The 19,096-nt window shown below is 48.0% G+C and overlaps 1 protein-coding gene across 5 annotated transcripts in view; it reads right to left on the reverse strand.

The window, feature by feature from the left end:
* The window catches only part of LOC102158443 (zinc finger protein 606), a 44,143-nt gene continuing 25,160 nt past the window's right edge, over window positions 114-19,096 (reverse strand). For 4 of the 5 annotated variants that reach the window (XM_013998898.2, XM_005664934.3, XM_013998897.2 and 1 more), the window contains 3 exons: window positions 10,284-10,410; window positions 9,969-10,067; window positions 123-3,372 (listed from right to left, as the gene is read on the reverse strand). In XM_013998898.2, the coding sequence (XP_013854352.1) occupies window positions 1,385-3,372; window positions 9,969-10,067; window positions 10,284-10,410 (2,214 nt within the window). In that variant the 3' untranslated portion in view covers window positions 123-1,384. Of the gene's footprint in view, window positions 3,373-9,968; window positions 10,068-10,283; window positions 10,411-19,096 lie in introns of all 5 variants that reach the window. The other variant, XM_013998899.2, reaches the window with a different exon arrangement.

Below are 19,096 nucleotides of genomic sequence, written 5' to 3' on the forward strand. Positions count from 1 at the left end.
GGGAACCCAGGTCCCTGAAAATGCAGTGATTTTGAGGTCCCAATCCAGACTTCCCATTCCAAAGGGAGCTTAGCTCTCATGTTACCAGAAATCCATCAGGACAGAGAGCCAGGTAACTTTACTTCTCATTGTTTATGAATCTGACTTTTATTACCAAATATCTACTATAAAAACACTGAACAAATTTTTTAAAAATGAAGGAAAAAAAATCACTGCAGAGGCAGCATAACATAGTGGTTAAAAACATGAACTCTGGAAGCAAACAATCTCTCTACTCCTAACTAGCTGTGTATACTTAGGGAGATTTCTCATTACCTCTGCCTCGGTTTCTCAATTTGTAAAACTGGGATAATAACAGTACCTATCTCATAGATTTAAGGGGACTGAACATGTTAATATTTTAAAAGCATTTAAAACAAACTCTAGCACATGGTAATTGCCATATGTGTTTGTAAGACTTAAAAAAAAAAACAAAAAAAAAAACTTAAATTAACTGGGTTAATTTATCCATGGGTCTTTCCAGTGCTTATTCACATACACTTTTTAGATGTTACTGTAGCTAGGTATATACAATTTTGTGTCCTTTTTATGCCTTCACGTTATGTATATTTATGCAGTATCCATAATTATAGTCATTGCCTAAAACAGACAAACTAATCGTCCAACAATGCAGTAAGGAGTAAACTATGGACACTGACACACTGGCTTCTTAACTATCACCATTTGGTCCAACGGTATCAGTCTCAGCACTTCCGGGCAAGGGCCTTTCCATCATTAGTCTTCTCACTTACTAATCTTTTGTAAGGTTAATCTGGATCAACGGTAAATACGGCATTCAATACCATTTTTTTTTTCTTAAATTCAGGTTTAGTATTCTGTATTCTATTCCTTAAAGGGCACCCAGACCCTCCCCTTATAATAGCAAAATATGTGTTTTCATAATGACACACAAAGTATTATTGTAAAACGTCCATCCAATATTCCAGCTTGATGCAAAAGAGTGTATTTCTAGTTGGAACACTTTTCCTAGGATAAAGTTTTGCTTTTAACAATGCACTCTGATCCACAAAGAGCTGAGGTCGCTTCCTACAAGACGTCTCCTTCCCTATGTTCATGGTCCTCAAAGAGAATTTCCGGTGGACCATGAGGGGAGTTTGGAATCCTCTTCACAGTAGTTATTGGATCTTAAATAAGGGCTACATTAATGGTGGAAGGCTGTTGCCTCTTCTTTTCATTCACAGGTTTCTTCTACGAAGATAATTCTACTGATTAATAAGGGGAGAAGTCTTAGTGAATTCTCACTAAAAATTTCCCCTCTTGATTATATGATAGGGTTTTTCCCATGTGTTTATCAAAGGTACAATAAAAGAAAAAAAATCTCTCATCAATTCAATTCACAGAGTTTCTCTTCACTATGACTTCTCCGGTGCTGAAGTAGCGCTGAGTGGCCACTAAAGGCTTTTCCGCAGTCGTTGCATATAAAGCGTTTCTCTCCACTATGCATTCTCTGATGAATAATAAGAGAAGAATTCTTACAGAAAGCTTTCTCACAATGATTACATTTGTAGGGTTTTTCTCCAGTATGGTTTCTCAGGTGCACAATAAGGGAAGAACTCTCATTAAACGCTTTCCCACATTCATTACATCTATATGGTTTCTCTCCAGTATGAGTTCTCCGGTGTGCAATAAGATGAGAACTACAATTAAAGGATCGTTCGCATTGGTTACACTTGTAGGGTTTCTCACCAGTGTGAATTCTCCGATGAGCAACAAGATGACAGCTCTGGCTGAAGGATTTTCCACATTTATTGCATTCATAGGGCTTTTCTCCAGTATGAGTCCTTTGATGTCTAACAAGGTGAGCCATTTGGCTGCAGGACTTTCCACATTTATTACACTCATAGGGTTTAATTCCAGAATGAATTATTTCATGTTTAGTGAGGGCTGAACGTTCTCTGAATGCTTTACCACATTCCTGGCAGTTGTAGGGCTTTTCTCCTGTGTGAGTTCTCTGATGGGCAATAAGGTGGGAGCTCCAGCTGAAGGATTTTCCACATTCAGTACATTTATACGGTTTTGCTCCAGAGTGAGTTCTTTCATGTTTACTAAGGGCTGAGTAATCCCTAAAAGCTTTTTCACATTCATCACATTTAAAGGGCTTTTCTCCAGTATGCATTCTCATGTGGGCAATAAGATGGGAGCTCCAGCTGAAAGATTTCCCACATTCAGTACATTCAAAAGGTTTCTCTCCAGTATGAGTTCTCTGATGTCCAATAAGATGGGAGTTCCAGTTGAAAGACTTCCCACATTCATTACATACGTAAGGTTTCTCTCCCGTATGAATTCTCTTGTGTACAATAAGATGAGAATTCCAGCTAAAGGCTTTCCCACATTTATTACATTCATAGGGTTTTATTCCAGTGTGAGTCCGTTCATGTTTAGTAAGGGCTGAACGATTCCTAAAAACTTTTCCACATTTATCACATTCATAGGGTTTCTCTCCAGTATGAGTTTTCTTATGCTGGATAAGGTAAGAGCTCCAGATGAAAGACGTCCCACATTCATTATATTCATAAGGTTTCTCTGCAGTGTAAGTGCTTGTGTGTTGCGTAAGGAATGAGTCGTACCCAAAGACTTTCTCCCATTCATTGTATTTATATGCTGTCTCTACAGTACCAATTTTCTGATGCTCCATAAAGGATGAGAAGTAAAAGATATTCTCATATTCCTTGTAGTCATACTGGTTTCCTCCAATATGAAGTCTGGGATGTTCACTAAATGATGGGCTCTGGTTAAAGATTTGGTGGCATTCCTTATATTCATAGAGTTTTTCTCCTGTATGCATTCCCATGTGATCACCAAAATGCAGTATATGATTGAAAGATGTAACAGCATCAGTACACTTGAAAATATTATCTCCAGTGTGCCCTCTTGCAGGGTGAACAGGTTGCACGGACTGGTAGAAGGCTTTGTCATACTCACTATGTTCACAGGTAAGCTTATCTGCATACATTATGGCTGAGTTACATCTCCAACTTTCAGCATTTGTATCAGGCTTATAAAAGTGTTCTATCTGAGAGACTTTCTGAGACGGAACAATGTTTAAGCTCTGGCTACATCCTGTCCCAAGTTCACAGAACTCAGAGCCTCTTTGAGACAGTACTTGCTTTTGCATGAAGACCATCTGCCTCATAGCTGTGCTCTGGTTCATGCGACACACTTCTAATTGGTCTTTACATCCCAAAACTTCTAACCTGGAGAACCAAGGATCATCCCATATGTATCGCTCCAACTTCACGCTATGGGACTGTTCCTCCTCAAAAATGCTTCGTGTTGGGATCAACGCTTTGCTTTCAAGATTTCTCATCCATTCTGAAATAAACAGAAAAAAATCCATGAGAGCATAAAGAAAGAACTTCTAAGAGTAGAGTGGGAAAAATAAGATTTTTTTATTGTCCATATTAATGAAAAAGCAAGGGTGAACTTGTTTCCAAATAAACTTATAACCTGGAGAAAGATCATAACAGGGAAGGGAAGAATAGTAAAAAGTGAACAAATGCAGTCAACCAGAATAAAAGTGTGTACTGAATACTAACGAAACCCATTTAGGAGTATTTTCCCATGTAAAGGAGGACCAGAATAAGGGTGTGCAGCACAGAGTTAACTAAGCACTTGAGTTGCTCAAACTTTGCCCATTCCCTTGGAGTTCCTGTTGTGGCTCAGTGGGTGAAGAAACCAACTAGTATCCATAAGGATGCAGGTTTGATTCTTGGCCTCCATCAGTGGGTTAAGGATCCAGCATTGCCACAGCTGTGGCATAGGTGGCAGATACGGCTCAAATCTGGCATTGCTGTCATGGAGGCCAGGGGCTGCATGTACCTAGCAGGTGCCACAATTAAAAAAAAAAAAAAAAAAAAACAACACCCCCCCCCACAACTTTGCCCATTCCCAAGAAGGTCTGTTTCATGACTGGCTTGTGGCCACCTCCTAGAAATTAAGATCCTGGAATGTTCTTAACTCATAAGAGTGTTGTGCATGTTTGAGGCCTTGAAGCAAGGTGTCAATTTCTCTAGATATTTGCACAAACAACATAATTTATGGTGAACACATGCTTTCCTTCTGGGGTTCTGGAACTTCTGTGATTACAGTCAATTACGTGTGCCTAAGTGACCAACCCCCAGTAAACACCCTGGACTCCCAGGCTCAGGCAAGCTTCCTTGGTAGTTGACACGTCACACAACTCACTGCTGAAGGAATAAAGTATATCCTTTGCAACTGTACTAGGGAAGGACTACTGAAAACTTGCACTTGGTTTCTTCTGGACCTCGATCCATGCACCTGCGGCCTTTGCCGATGTGACTTTGTGTCCTTTCCTTTGAATAAACCACTACCCTGAGTTTAATGCCTTTTGAGTACAGTGAGTCCTTTTAGTCAATCACTGAACCTGGGAGTCTCAGTCTGGAGGATCCTGACACAGTTAATACTATGAGGGTGAAAAAATAATAACTGGCTTAACAAAAGACAGATGAACACCCAGCCCCTCAGCAACTAATGTTTAAAAAAGTGTGCTAACTCATTATGTTACAATGTCCTTAATGCTCCCCTAGATTTATGCCTGCCACAAAAAGTAGGGGGTGGGGTGAAGAAAAAGTATCGTCAATAAAGGCTTCAAGTTACCACATTATTTCCTATTCCAGAGACTTCAGGCAATAACACAAAATTCATCTGCCCAAAGCAAAAATCACGTGATTTAAGGATACTCCTAAATTTCTTCTAACACTACAGAAACATCTATAGAGCAACAATACAAGAGACAGATGTGAAAGAGCACACTGCAATGAAACAGATACAGAGTTACAGTCTGATAATCTGTAAATAATTCAGCTCATATCTGGTGTTGCTGTGGCTGTGGTGTAGGCCTGCAGCTGCAGCTCCAATTCGACTCCTAGCCTGAGAACTTCCATGTGTCACAGGTGTGGTCCTAAAAAAAAGAGAGAGAGAGAGAGAGAGAGAGAAGAACTGGCATTTATTACCAATTTCAAACTTAGCTCCTTAAAGTTAGGGAATGATCTTCAAATAGCATTCAAATTCTTCCAGTAAAAACTAAAAAATGGCAAATGACCAAGTAATTCACTAAATAAACAGTTCCTGTGCAGACTCAATACTTTCGGCCTGAGTGTGTCTTCCACCTACAAGTTATAATCTATGTGCTAAGAGGACAATCTAAAGTTGTGAACAATACACACAACATACCACTGAGAGATTGTGGGGCTGCAGATGCTAAGTGGGTGTGAGGTCAGAAAAGGAAGCCAGTACGACAGAAGCAATCAAGGAAGGCTTCACCAAAGAGGAACGACATGAGCTCAGCCTTCCAGCATGGCTCAGGTACAGACAGACGGCAAGGAGGGCGTGAGCACAGGCACATGTGATGTGACTGGAATATAAGGAGGGTCTTAAGGAGGCCAGCTGAGTAAACTGTAGGAACTAGTCAGGAAATAAAAAAAAATTATAAAGAAAATTGGAAGATCTTGAAATCTGGTCACAGTTATTTTAAAAGGCAACTGAAGTCACTGTGGGTTTACTGGCAGAGACCTCAGAGAAGACTACTTAGGGATATAAATCTAGAAATAAGGGGTAATAACATAAAAATTTACTCATTAACTTGAGCTGGAACTTTTATTTTTTAGCTTTTTTAGGGCCACACCCACAGCATATGGAACTTCCCGGGCTACCAGTCAAATCAGAGCTATAGCTGCTGGCCTAAACCACAGCCACGGCAATACCAGATCCGAGCTGCGTCTGCAACCTACACCACAGCTCACAGCAATACTGGATCCTTAAGCCACCGAGTGAGGCCAGGGATTGAACCCACCTCCTCAAGGATACTAGTCAGATTTGCTACTGCTGAGCCACGATGGGAACTCCCTGAGCTGGAATTTCATGAGGGGGGCACCTGAGGGTAATGTTGGTGGAAGCTGAATGGCACACCTGACATTTTAGAGGAATAAAGTCTCAGAAGTCAGGAGATCACTTCTTAAAGAGAAAAGAGCAGGAAGCCAATTTCCAGCTAAGGGGACTCACAGAAGGCCAATACCAGGAATATACATCAGGAAGACAGGGAAACAGCCTAGAAGGAAGAGCTGAGACTCCTGGTTCTACTGAGAACAGGACACAGTTGAGATTATTTGCAAGAAAGTAGACCTCTAAGGAAGGAGGTCGTGGACTCACAGGGTTTGGTCCGCACTGAGAGTACAGTCAAAGATACTGGAATTCACGAGCCCTGGGAAGGTTTTATTTTCTTTGGCTTTTATCTTTTTAGAGCCACACCCACGGGATATGGAGGTTCCCAGGCTAGGGGCTGAACCGGAGCTAGAGGTGCTGGCCTACACCAGAGCCACAACAACGCTGGATCCGAGCTGCATCTGCGACCTACACCACAGCTCAGGGCAACGCCAGATCCTTAACCCACTGAGCAAGGCCAGAGATCGGACCTGCAACCTCATGGTTCCTAGTCGGATTCGTTTCCACTGCACCACGACAGGAACTCCCACAGGAAGATTTTAGATCTGAATATCAGGTCAACTGGTAAGACTCCAAAAAAAAGGCCCCTTTCATTAGAGTGGATAGGAAGATGCCCACCTTCAGGATTCAAGAAGAGGCCATGGCACTGCCAAACGAAGAACAGCAAGATACAGAACAACGTGTATTGTGTCCTACCTGGTCAAGGTGAAAAGTAACTACATATATACCTTATGCTCATGGTTGCATAAAGCAACTCTGAAACAAACAACAGAAATCACTGAAAGTAACTGAGCTGGGCCAGACATCAGCAAAAGCAGTGAAGTAAGGCTCTCTAAAATTTCGCCCTCCGTAAAAGCAACCACTGAACTGCCAGCACCTGACGGAAGGAATTTCTTCAAAGTTCTATGTATTAACAAAGTCTCGCAGCAACCCAGGGAGAGTTTATTCAAGGCAAATGGCTCAATTTTGATAATAACAGGAGTTCTCTGGCATTTGCACTTACTCTACTCCCATCTCTGACTCCTCAACTCATACGGAGATAAACAGCCTGTACTTCTGGTGCCAGAGTGAACAGAACCAAGTGGAACTTTTTCAAAGCCTCATTCCCAAAGAACAGTCATTATTTGACCTGTCTGTTGGTTCCCTGGAAGACCATACTCAAATGGCTTGTTGGGAACCTCCATGGTGCTAAGAACTTCTAGAAAATAGGTATCTGTCAAATATCACAGGCACTGTTTTAAAGGTTCCTGCCGGAGACGAGGGAAACAGGTGGGGCAAACGACACGTAGACCAACAAAACTGGAAGGAAAAGCTGAGGACTGGAAGCTCCACAGGACCTTCGAAAACACACTCCTGGGACTCGAGAAGGCCACGTGCAAACACACTGTAATTCAGCTTCCAAAGGTAAACGCAGAACCCTAAAAGCCGCAGGAGAGAAGCAAGTCATCACACACGAAGGGCCGTCAACGAGAGCGACAGCTTGTTTCTCTTTAGAAACCACAGAGGCCAGAAAGAACCAACTGCGTCAAGCACAAATCCTCTATCTGGCAAAACCACCCTTTGAAAACAGAGAAGTGAAGGTGTTCCTGCTGGGGCACAACGGGATCGGGGGTGTCTCTTGAGCACCAGAACGCAGGTTCGATCCCCAGCTTGGCACAGCAGGTGAAGGATCTGGCACTGCCACAGCTACAGTGTAGGCTGTAACTGCAGCTTGGATCTGATCCCTGGCTGGGGACCCCATATGCCTTGGGGTGGCCAGAAAAGTTAAAAAAAAAAACAAAAAACAAACAAACCTGGCATTCCCAGATAAACAAAAGCTAGTTAAGAGTTTGCTGCTGGGAAAGCTGCCCTACAAGCAATGCTAAAAGGAGTTGTTTAGGTTGAAAGGAAAGGACACTAGACAGTAACTTGAAATACAAACCACCAACAAAGGTAGCTACACAGGTAGGAGTTCCCGTCGTGGCTCAGTGGTTAACAAACCCGACTAGCATCCAAGAGGACGAGGGTTCAATCCTTGGCCTCGCTTAGTGGGTTAAGGACCTGGTGTTGCCATGAGCTGTGGTCTAGGTCATAGACGCAGCTCAGATTTGGCGTGGCTGTGGCTATGGCACAGGCCAGTGGCTACGGTTCCAATTGGACCCCTAGCCTCACAACCTCCATATGCTGAGGGTGCAGCCTTAAAAAGACCAAAAAAAAAAAATATATATATATATATAAAGGTAACTACACAGGTAAATACAAGACCATCCAAATGCATATTTTGTTTGATTCTTATCTGGTTTAAAAGATAACTACAGGAGTTCCTATTGTGGCTCAATGGAAACGCATCTGACTAGTATCCGTAAGAACGCAGGTTCAATCCCTGGCCTCGCTCAGTGGGGTAAGGTTCTGGTGTTGCCGTGAGCTGTGGCATGGGGTGCAGACGCAGCTCGGATCTGGCGTTGCTGTGGCTCTGGTGTAGGCCGGCAACTATAGCTCCGATTTGACTCTTAGCCTGAGAACCTCCATACACTGTGGATGCGGCCCTAGAAAGACAAAAGACCGTAATTATTCAATCAATCAATAACAAAAGATAACTACATGCAGCAATCATCATAAATCTATGTTGAGGGAAACACAAAGTGCAGATGTGAATTTGTGACAATAATAGCACATTTTAAAAATAATAACAGCACTTTAAAAAGGGGAGGACGAAAAAAAATAAAAAATAAAAAAATAAAAAGGGGAGGACGGAGCTATACAGAAGCTAAGCTTTTTATACTTTCGAAATTAAACTGATAGCAATCCAAACTAGACTGTTAAAGATTAAGATGTTAATTATAATTCCCAGGGCAACTCCTAATAAAATAACATTTACAATAAAAGAAAAGCGGTTTCCTCTGTGTGCACGTGTGTGCGCGCGCGCGCGCGTGTGTGTGTACGTGCATGTCTTTGGTGGATGAAAGTAATATGGATGAGATGAGGAACATGAGTGAGTTTTTGTGGGTGCGTGTCCTTTGTAGGGCCGCACATGCGGCATCCGGAAGTTCCCAGGCCAGAGGTCAAATGAGAGCTGCCTACAGGTACGGGTCACCCGCCTACACCACAGCCACGCCAGATCTGTGTCTGTGACCTACACCACAGCTCTTGGCAATGCCAGATATTTAACCTGAGCCAGGCCAGGGATCGAACCCACCTCCTCGTGGATACTAGCCAGGTTCTTTACCCGCTGAGCCACAGTGAGAACTCCAAAAAACGAGATTTTTTTTCAGCTTACACCTTTTATACAGTTTTGAGGTTTTTGAACCATGTGAATTCATTATCTACATTAAAAAATTTTTGTTTTGTTTTGTTTTTTTAAAGTGTCCCTGACTAGAGGCTACAAGTTTGTCAATAAAAAAATAAAAGCAGGTAGGAGTACCTGTCATGGCTGGATGGGTAACAAATCCAACTAGGAACCATGAGGTTGCGGGTTCGATCCCTGGCCTTCCTCAGTGGGTTAAGGATCTGGCGTTGCCGTGAGCTGTGGTGTTGGTTGCAGATGCAGCTCAGGTCCCGCGTTGCTGTGGCTCTGGTACAGGCCGGCAGCTCCGATTCGACCCCTAGCCTGTGAACCCCACATGCTGCGGGAGCCGCCCTAGAAATGGCCAAAAATAAATAAATAAAATAAATAAATAAATTAATTAATTAAAGCAGGTAAACGAATGAGAACTCATCTTTGAGAAAGGGACAGCAGAGACTATGAGAGGCATCTGGAGAGGGGATGCCGAGAAGGGAAACCGCCGGCATGTTAAAAGGGTGGGCATCTTTACTCTGAATCAACAGCAGCAAAAACGTCCAGCACGGGATACAGCTCCTTGGAAGTGGGACTGTCTCTGAGCAGGCGCACCCCTCACGGCCCCTGCCCACTTCTCAAACAAGGGGGGCTTGGATGAGGGCTGCCTCCCCCACCCCGGGTCCGCTCTCACCTGGACAGGTGCCTGGAGGAGAATACGGCTGCTCTGTGGACCACGGCTCTTCTCCCTGCTCCAAGAGGGAGATGACCTCGGGCTTGGCCATCTGATGCCCTACGAGCGGAGGACAAACGCAGACTTCAGCGGCCACGCAACCCTGCCCTGCCCGCTCCTCGTAAATGACCACGCCTCATGCTTGATGAGCTCAAGGATTTCGACTTGCACCTGGGGGCTCAAGGTCACCTCAGCCCTTCTGAGGCTTGTAAACACGCAGCAGCAGAGGCACCGCGAGGGAGGCCGCTTCACTTACTTGGGCAGCGCCCACCTTACCCACAGAGAGCAGGTGCCCATAGGTCTCCAGCATCACATCACGGTACAGGGTCCTCTGAACCGGGTCCAGCTGCCCCCACTCCTCCTGGGTGAAGTCCACGGCCACGTCCTTGAAGGTCACTAGTTCCTAAAAAGGCGCCCATGTTCCTCCTCGGCCCAGGGAGGAGGAAGGACACAGGCACCGACCCGGCCGCGCGCAACATTCGGACTCTGCGGTCAGGCCTGGGGCCACGATCACCCCCCAAAGGCGAGCAGGTCCCTCCCGAGAGTCCTGCCCCGTGCGGGGGACGCTGGCTGGACCGGACAGGCCTCCCGCCTGAGCAACGCCCCTGCTTCTCTGGAGCCGCAGGAAGACCGGGACCAGGGCTGGGGGGGATGCAGCCACAGGCCAGAGAGCCGGGGCGAGAGGCTCCCCCACACGGGGACCTCGGGGCGTCTCACCCTCGGGGACGGTCCCCGTGCCGAAGCAGAGCTGCTTCCGCTCCGGGACTGCCTCTAACCCAGGGACTGCAGGTCCGAGGAGACAGGACTGAGCAGAGCCGCCCACACCCGCCAGGAGCGCTTACAGCGGCTGCCAAGGCGCTCGGAGTCCTTGCGAGTTTAAACTGATGTTTAACTAATTGGGGAAAAGTGGGAGCAGGAATACCCGCTGGACAACTAAAGGAAAGCCTGACTTTTGCCACGAATGCGCCCCTCCCAGTCCCTGGAAGCCGCCACCGTGAGGTCGGGTGTCTGGGCATCCTCGGGGCGCGGTTGGGGGAGCACACCTCCCCGCGGCAATGGCGCCACCTGTACCTCAAACCCCGCAGCCCCTGCTCCTCGCGAGCCCCGCCCCCTGTCCGGGCACCAAGGTCCTCCTCTCAGCGCTGACTCGCCAGGGAGAAACATCCGCCGCAGGGCGTCCCGCGCCCCTCTAGCCACTCCCTCCCAGGCCGCTGCTCGCCGGTCTCCCACCTGCACACCCCCTCCTCTGTCACTGCGAGCCGGGCTTAGGGACTTACCAAGGCGCCAGCCCTGGTGCTGGGTCCCCGCCGCATGAACTGCTCCCGCTCCAGTCCCACGACAGGCTCGAAACACAGACCGGCCTCTGCTCCCCCGACTGCCCCACTCCCAGAGCATCTACAACCGCCGACCACACCGCCCCGCGCTGAGGCCCCCCCCCCCACCTTGGTCTCCTCGATACCAACGCTGCGTTTCCCGCCCACAGACCTGCCCAGGCCTAGCGTCCCGGATGCCGGCTGCTGCCACATTCCCCGGGGATGTAAATTTTTTTTACTAAAATCGAACAGCGGGGGAGTTCCTGCCGCGGTGCAGTGGGTTAAAGGATCCTGCGTGGCCGCAGCTGGGGCTCGGATTCAATCCCTGGCCCAGGAACTTCCATGTACCACAGGGGCGACCCTCAAAAAAAAAAAGGAATATTTCCGTAGAGAAGTGATAAAGCTACGTGGGCACAGAGCATGACCTCAACACGCTTTCAGAGTGACCACGCCGGGGCCCAGCTGGGAGGTCCGCCTGCCGCCAGGGCCCTCCTGCTGTGTGCGCTTCACCCTGCCCACTCTCTCAGGTAGGTGGCATCTACTTCCACGGTGTCGAAGTTCACTAATCAGCAAGGTCCAAACCCATGCCCTGGCGGCTGTCAAAAGACGGTGGCCTGGGCCACAACCCACCCCTCCCAAGACCCCAAGAGACCCCCTACACATTTAAAAAGGCACAGAGAACCACATCTGACAGACACAGAAGGAATGAAGTCACGAGAGATTCCACAGCCCTCACAAAACCGAGGACACTGGCTGTAGTCACTGGTGACTGCAAGACCACAGGCCAAAGGCCAACAGAGACGCTCACGACACAGGGCCGGGCTGGCGACACTGGCCCCCCTGAATGCGTCGCATCACCCGGAAGGGGACAAGCAGAAACCTGTGCCCCCTGAGGCAACTCAGCAGGAAGGGCCCCACACCCTCTAGCAAGCACTCGTGCCCCGCAGCACCCAGCCTGAATCTGCCCCAGCCTCCTCCCAACCACCAGTCCGCAGGAGACCGAGGATGGAGGAGCTCAACTGAGGCCATCGCAAGGGCTGCATCAGGCGAAACAACGACAGGCCATCTGGTTTCTTCGGCACGAGGCACCTGCCACGCGGGGCCCCTGTTTGGATTCTGATCTGAATAAACTGCAAGAGAGCCTCTGGGGACGAGTGGGGAAAACTGAGCGCGGACTTGGTATTAACACGAAGGAATTATTGTTTTCACTCTGGGGCGTGTGACAGAGGTGCCATGTGCATCCTTTGAAAGGTAGGCACGTTTCAGACACATGCACAGAAGTGCGCAGAGGTGAAGCAACGTCTGAGGTTTGCTCTAAAATACTCTAGCGTTAAAAGAAAAGGTTCTGTCGGAATAGACGAAGAGCAAGAAAGCCGAGGTGACAGCTGCTGAGGCTGGTGAAGGGGGAATTCTGCACTGTGGCCCTGGAGGCAGCGGAACAACGGCCCTGCCGCCCTGCCGAGGACGCCCGCATCCTGCATTACCGGGGGAGGGGGGGGCGCAGTGTTACCACAGAGGTCCTTACAAGTAAAGACGCAGGACGGCCTGCGGCAGAGCAACCGCCACCCTGGAGGGATGCGCACTGGAGGTGCAGGAAGGGGCCCGAGCCCAGGCCGCCTCTAGAGCAAGTCCAGCAAGGAAGCACACGCCCTGAGCCCCGCGAGGAAACACGCCCTAGAGCCCCATCCTAGACTCTGAGCTCCACAGCGAGAGCGTAAATTCTTGCTGTTCTCAGCCATCAAGCGAGGCCATCTGCTATAGCAGCAACAGGAAACTAAGAGGGTTAAAAGACCTCCTAAGAGAGTAGAAGGCGTAACGAGTCAGCGAAAAGAGGCCGTTGGCGTGTGCAGCTCCCTGTCCTCCTGCCAGATGGGGGACTGGTGAGCGTGGCTGACCGAGGAAGCAGAGCAGAGGAGGCCGAAGCCCTGGGCGTCAGAGGGGCTGAGGAGGAAGCGGGGGCCCAGGAGAGGCTCCGGACCCTGAGTGCACATGACACTGCAGGCAGCAGTAGGGATCTGGCTGGAAGGTCTACACCCGGGACAGCTTTGCAGCTGCCCCTCCTCCCCGCCAGCCACTCCACCTGTCCGCAAGACTCCTGAGACCCTTCTCAGACAGAAGGTGTGGGAGCACCTCGGGCTGCCCGGGGAAGTTACCCTGGAGCTGAGACCTCGTCAGCCCAACAGGGGCGACGGGAGGGGTCCGTGACCTGAGAGCCAGCCGTGTACCCAGGAGACTGGAAGCAGAACTGAGCAGGTGGCGATCTCAGCCTCCCCAAACCCAGGGAGTCCGGAGTGAGACTTGAGAGAGACACAGGGAGCAGGACTGTCACACACAGGCTCGCAGCTCTTCTCTGGTAAACAGGTGGGCGGGCGGGTCCCTGCACACACGGGGCACCTGCTGCAAAGCTGGGGCCAGAACCTGGCAGCCAAGAGGTCGGACATGCAGGCAGCAGGCACAGCCAATGTTCTGTCTTCTGCCTTTTCTAGGGCTGCACCCGTAGCACGTGGAGGGTCCCAGGCTAGGGATCCAATCAGAGCTGCAGCCACAGCCACAGCCACGCCAGATCCAAGCCGCATCTGGGATCCACACAACAGCTCACGGCAACACCGGATCCTTAGCCCACTGAAGGAGGCCAGGAATCAAACCCGCAACCTCATGGTTCCTCGTCAGATTCGTTTCTACTTGGCAGCCGATTGTCAATGAGCTGTAAATCTAATTCCCAGATTGGAGAGTTTTGGTATGAAACAGGACAGGATACAAAAGACACAGGGAATGGGAAAGGATTCATAAATTAAGACATAAAATGCAGCAATCATGCCAGGAGGCCAAGTAAGAGACGACCTCAGACAGAGAATATAAAAGGTCAGGGGGGATTTTTTTTTTTTTTAAATATGGGACTTCTTTTAAAAAGTCACGAAACAGTAGCCATAAACAAAGACAGATATATTTGATAAAAATATACCCCCCAAAATTTCAATGATAGGAGACACTATAAAGTTAGGACAAGGTCAACTATAATGGAAAAAATAGGAGTTCCCATCGTGGCGAATCCGACTAGGAACCATGAGGTTGCGGGTTCGGTCCCTGCCCTTGCTCAGTGGGTTAACGATCCGGTGTTGCCGTGAGCTGTGGTGTAGGTTGCAGACGTGGCTTGGATCCCGCGTTGCTGTGGCTTTGGCGTAGGCCAGCGGCTACAGCTCCGATTAGACCCACATGCCGCAGGAGCGGCCCAAAGAAATAGCAAAAAAAAAAAAAAAAAAAAAAAAAAAAAAGACAAAAAAAAATCATTATAAAAAATTAAAAATAAATAAATATGCCGGACAAAAATAATAAAGTGGAGACAAGCTGCAGGTTGGGATAATCCATACACAGCAAAGACTCAGGATGCAGAAAGCATAAAATGTCTACATATCCCTAAGTCAGAGTCCACAGAAATCCAGAGATGCGAGGCGTTCTCACTGCAGCGCAGTGGGTTAAGAATCCAACTGCAGCAACTCAGCTTGCTGTGGACGTGGAGATTCAACCCCCGGCCCGGCACAGTGGGTTAAAGGATCTGGCACTGCCCGCAGCCCTGGCACAGGTCACAGCTATTACTCGGATTCAATCCCTGGCTTGGGAACTTCTTGTGCGCCATGGGTGTGGCTATTAAAAAAAAACCAAGGGATGTAAGAGGCACAGAGGATGTACAGACGGCCAGTAACGACATTACAGACGCTCAACCCCACCAGCAATCAAGGACACGCACATTTAAGCAACACGATGTACCCTTCTGGTCTTGAGGTAAGCAGACACTCAAAGATCCAGTATGATTACTGTCAAGCGGCAGCAAAGACACAGGGAAACAGGCACCTTCTCCCAGCGTGACAAGACCGAGAAGGGGTCTTGCCCCTGCAAACACACGCGGCAGTGTCGTCACCGTAAAAACACTCCCTCCCTAAAACTCAGCAGGATTCCGCTTCTGGGGGGTAGGCACGCAAACACACCTGCGTGTGGCACAACGTTCAGCTACAAAAGCCTTCACACGGCTGTTGGCAACAGGAGAGATGGTGGGGAGGAAAGGCTTATAAGTCGGTCCAAGAAGAGAACAGGGACTAGGTTGCGCTGACGGGTAAGAGCAACGTACCTGACCTTTAAAAAATGACCTGGAGGAGCTCCCATCGTGGCTCAGTGGTTAACGAGCCCGACTAGCATCCATGAGGACGCAGGTTCGATCCCTGGCCTCGCTCAGTGGGTTAAGGATTCAGCGGGGCTGTGGCTGTGGAGTAGGCCAGCAGCTGTAGCTCCGATTGGACCCCCAGCCTGGGAACCTCCACATGCTGCAGGAACAGCCCTAAAAAAAAAAAACAAAACAAGCTATGTGTAGAAAAAGCGTTGCTGATGTAGCAAGTCAAATCATCTGCTACAGTAAGAAATTTTCATAAAAAAGCACTGTTAAAAGAATAGATTACTAAGAGGAAAAAAAAAAAAAAAAAGAATAGATTACTGGAGTTCCCGTCCTGGCGCAGTTGTTGACGAATCTGACTAGGAACCATGAGGTTGCGGGCTCGGTCCCTGCCCTTGCTCAATGGGTTAACGATCCGGCGTTGCCGTGAGCTGTGGTGTAGGTTGCAGACACAGCTCAGATCCCACATTGCTGTGGCTCTGGCGTAGGCCGGCGGCTACAGCTCCGATTCGACCCCTAGCCTGGGAACCTCCATGTGCCGTGGGAAGCGGCCCTAGAAAAGGCCAAAAAAAAAAAAAAGAAAGATGACTTTACACCGACAGGGTTCATTACGCACACAGGGGCATGAGAATGGGTCAAGTGCACGCGTATCTCGAGCGGCGTCCTAAGGAGGTGGGAAGAGGGCTGCAGGCTAACAGGAGAGCAAAGCATATATGGCAATACACGGCCAACTGTCCCTTTGGACTGACAGGGCCTCCTTAATCATTTTTTATACTTTTCTGAAATTAGTAATTTGACTAAATAAAAATTTATTTTTTTTTTGTCTTTTTTTTTTTTGCCATTTCTTGGGCCGCTTCTGTGGCATATGGAGGTTCCCAGGCTAGGGGTCAAATTGGAGCTGTAGCTGCCAGCCTACGCCAGAGCCACAGCAACGCAGGATTCGAGCAGAGTCTGCAATCTACACAACAGCTCATGGGCAACGCCGGATCGTTAACCCACTGAGCAAGGCCAGGGATCGAATCCTCAACCTCATGGTTCCTAGTCGGATTCGTTAACCACTGCGCCATGACGGGAACTCCCCTAAATAAAAATTTAAATTAAAAAAATTTCCAGAATGGAGAGACGTCATCAAAGCTGGAGAGATCCATGGACTGTCAAATAGGAAAAAATAACAGGCCCAGCAGCATCTGCCCACCAGGGCCCACGTTTCACAGCGGCCTCAGGGGTGCAGAGTAAAATGCAAAACTGAGGCAGCGAGGCAGCGATGGCGGAAGAGAGGCTCCTTATCTCACAGCCGTGGCCACCAGAGCTGGGGACGAGCAGATCTCACTGATGACTGGTGGAGGGGGAGGGACAGAAGGGCCACCCCCGCGGGCAGGAGCCAGCCCTTCACCTCACAGGTAACCCTTACCTGAGCTTCCACTTCCCAAATATCATCTTCAACAATGACTCGCAAAGGTGTCTCGCCCAACTTCTTGCAAGCATTTCTGGATATACTGTTTTGTACACACGTCTAAGTGTTGCATCTGAGCCTTCTAAAGCACGTTATGAAATCTGCTGACCTGCAGGCCACACGTTTAAACCACGGGGGTTTAAGGGTGGACACAGACGATGCCGAGCTGGCTCTTAGCGCGTGTCCAACAGGGTCTCATCTGACCCCCCCTGCGTGACCTGAACGCCCTGACATGTGACCTCTTCATGGAACCTGGGGAGGCTCAGGTGGACTCTTTTGACACCTTCAGAATTCCATTATTTATTAATATTTTAGAGCAACCTCTTTGCAGAATAAGGCAATTTAACTAGACTGTGCTCAACCTCAAGACAACCAAGGCTGGGAGTAAAGTGTTCAATTATTGGTGTTTTATGGGAATATGCTTACTGTGTAGAAATCTTTGGTGGATTGCTATAGAGATTTGAGTTTCCATATTGGGGGAGGCTGGCTGAGGTTTTTATATGGGCTAGGATATTATTTCCCCTAATAATAAAAATAATGTGATCTGTGCTCCCACTAGATCAAACTGCAACATTCAACATTTCTAAGAGCGGACTATTCAGATAACAAGGGATGACAGCATTTGATGTTTTCGCCAGGCGAATGCTTTATTTCAAAAAATATTTAATTTGGAGTGAACAACAGACGGATAAGGGGCTCTTGTTTGTGTTCTTGAAGATCTCACTTTATATGAAACTCATAGGTAAGCCTTGAATTTCCCACAGGGAAAGACCCAGACTGAGTGTGGGGAGGGGGCCAGGAGCATGTGCTCAGAAATCACAACTCTTCAGACACTGAAGGGTGGTGTTATTTTAATTCTCCATTTTATTTTCTTGGCATTAGCTCTAGTAATTCTCAGAAAGCCTCAATAAATTGACAGCAGAGTGCAGCACAGTGGTTATTAGAACTTCTTCACGGCATTTCCCTACAGCTAACTTCTGTTCCCAAGCAGCTGATCAGGGCCCACCTTTCAGCCCGGTCTAGCTTCACTGTCAATTGTGTTACAGAAGCTAATCGTTAACAGCAGCCAACACCACAGTCGCCCAGGTTCTGATAACAGACAACCACCAGCCTGCATCATGTGATTCAGGCCACTGCGCCTCCCTGAGACAGCAGAGCTGCCAGGTGGGGACGGTACACTGGCGACACACTTCACCAGTCAGCTGGGAGGTTTCGTTAATTTTTTCCTTTCTTTCTTTGTTTCTTATCACGGCCACACCCGCAGCATATGTTCCCAGGCTAGGGGTCCAATCAGAACCGCAGCTGCCAGCCTACACCACGGCCACAGCAACATGGGATCCAAGCTGCATCTGCGACCTACACCACAGCTCAGGGCAATGCTGGATCCCTGACCCACTGAGCAAGGCCAGGGATCGAACCTGCATTGTTATGGATCCTAGTGGGGTTCTTTACCACTGAGCCATCATGGGAACTCCAATTTTTTTGCTTAACTTGGTGGGAGGCGTAAAGTTAAGCAAAGATGTTATTAACATTTTTGTATCATAGTATCTCACATTTGCTTGATTCATTACTTTAACTTAAAGACAAAAACTTAAATACAGTAATGAAACTATTTTTGTCTTCCAAAGAATCATTAGAGCGTATGTAAATTCAGTGAATTAAGATAAAAATCACTCATTTAGAAATAACCCTAAGAAACTGAAAGAGTAGGTTAAAAATGGCTAATTCCAGTCATGAAAAGAAATAAAATACTGATACATGATACAACGTAGATGACCCTTAAAGACATACTAAATAACAGAGGCCAGACACAAGAAGTCATGTATCACCTGACTCCCTTTCTATGAAACGTCCAGAAGGGGCAAATACAGAAAGCATATCAGTGGTTACCAAAAGCTAGGGGTTGGGGAAACAGGCAATACATGGTAATGAGTATAGGATTTCTTTTTGGTTTTTGTTGTTTTTTGTTTTTGTCTTTTTGCCATTTCTTGGCATATGGAGGTTCCCAGGCTAGGATCGGAGCCGCAGCCGCCGGCCTACACCACAGCCACAGCAACGCCGGATCCGAGCCGTGTCTTCAACCTACACCACAGCTCACAGGAACACTGGATCCTTAACCCACTGAGCAAGGCCAGGGATTGAACCCGCAACCACTTGGTTC

Source organism: Sus scrofa, chromosome 6 (assembly GCF_000003025.6).
Source record: "Sus scrofa isolate TJ Tabasco breed Duroc chromosome 6, Sscrofa11.1, whole genome shotgun sequence".
Classification (NCBI taxonomy): domain Eukaryota; kingdom Metazoa; phylum Chordata; class Mammalia; order Artiodactyla; family Suidae; genus Sus; species Sus scrofa.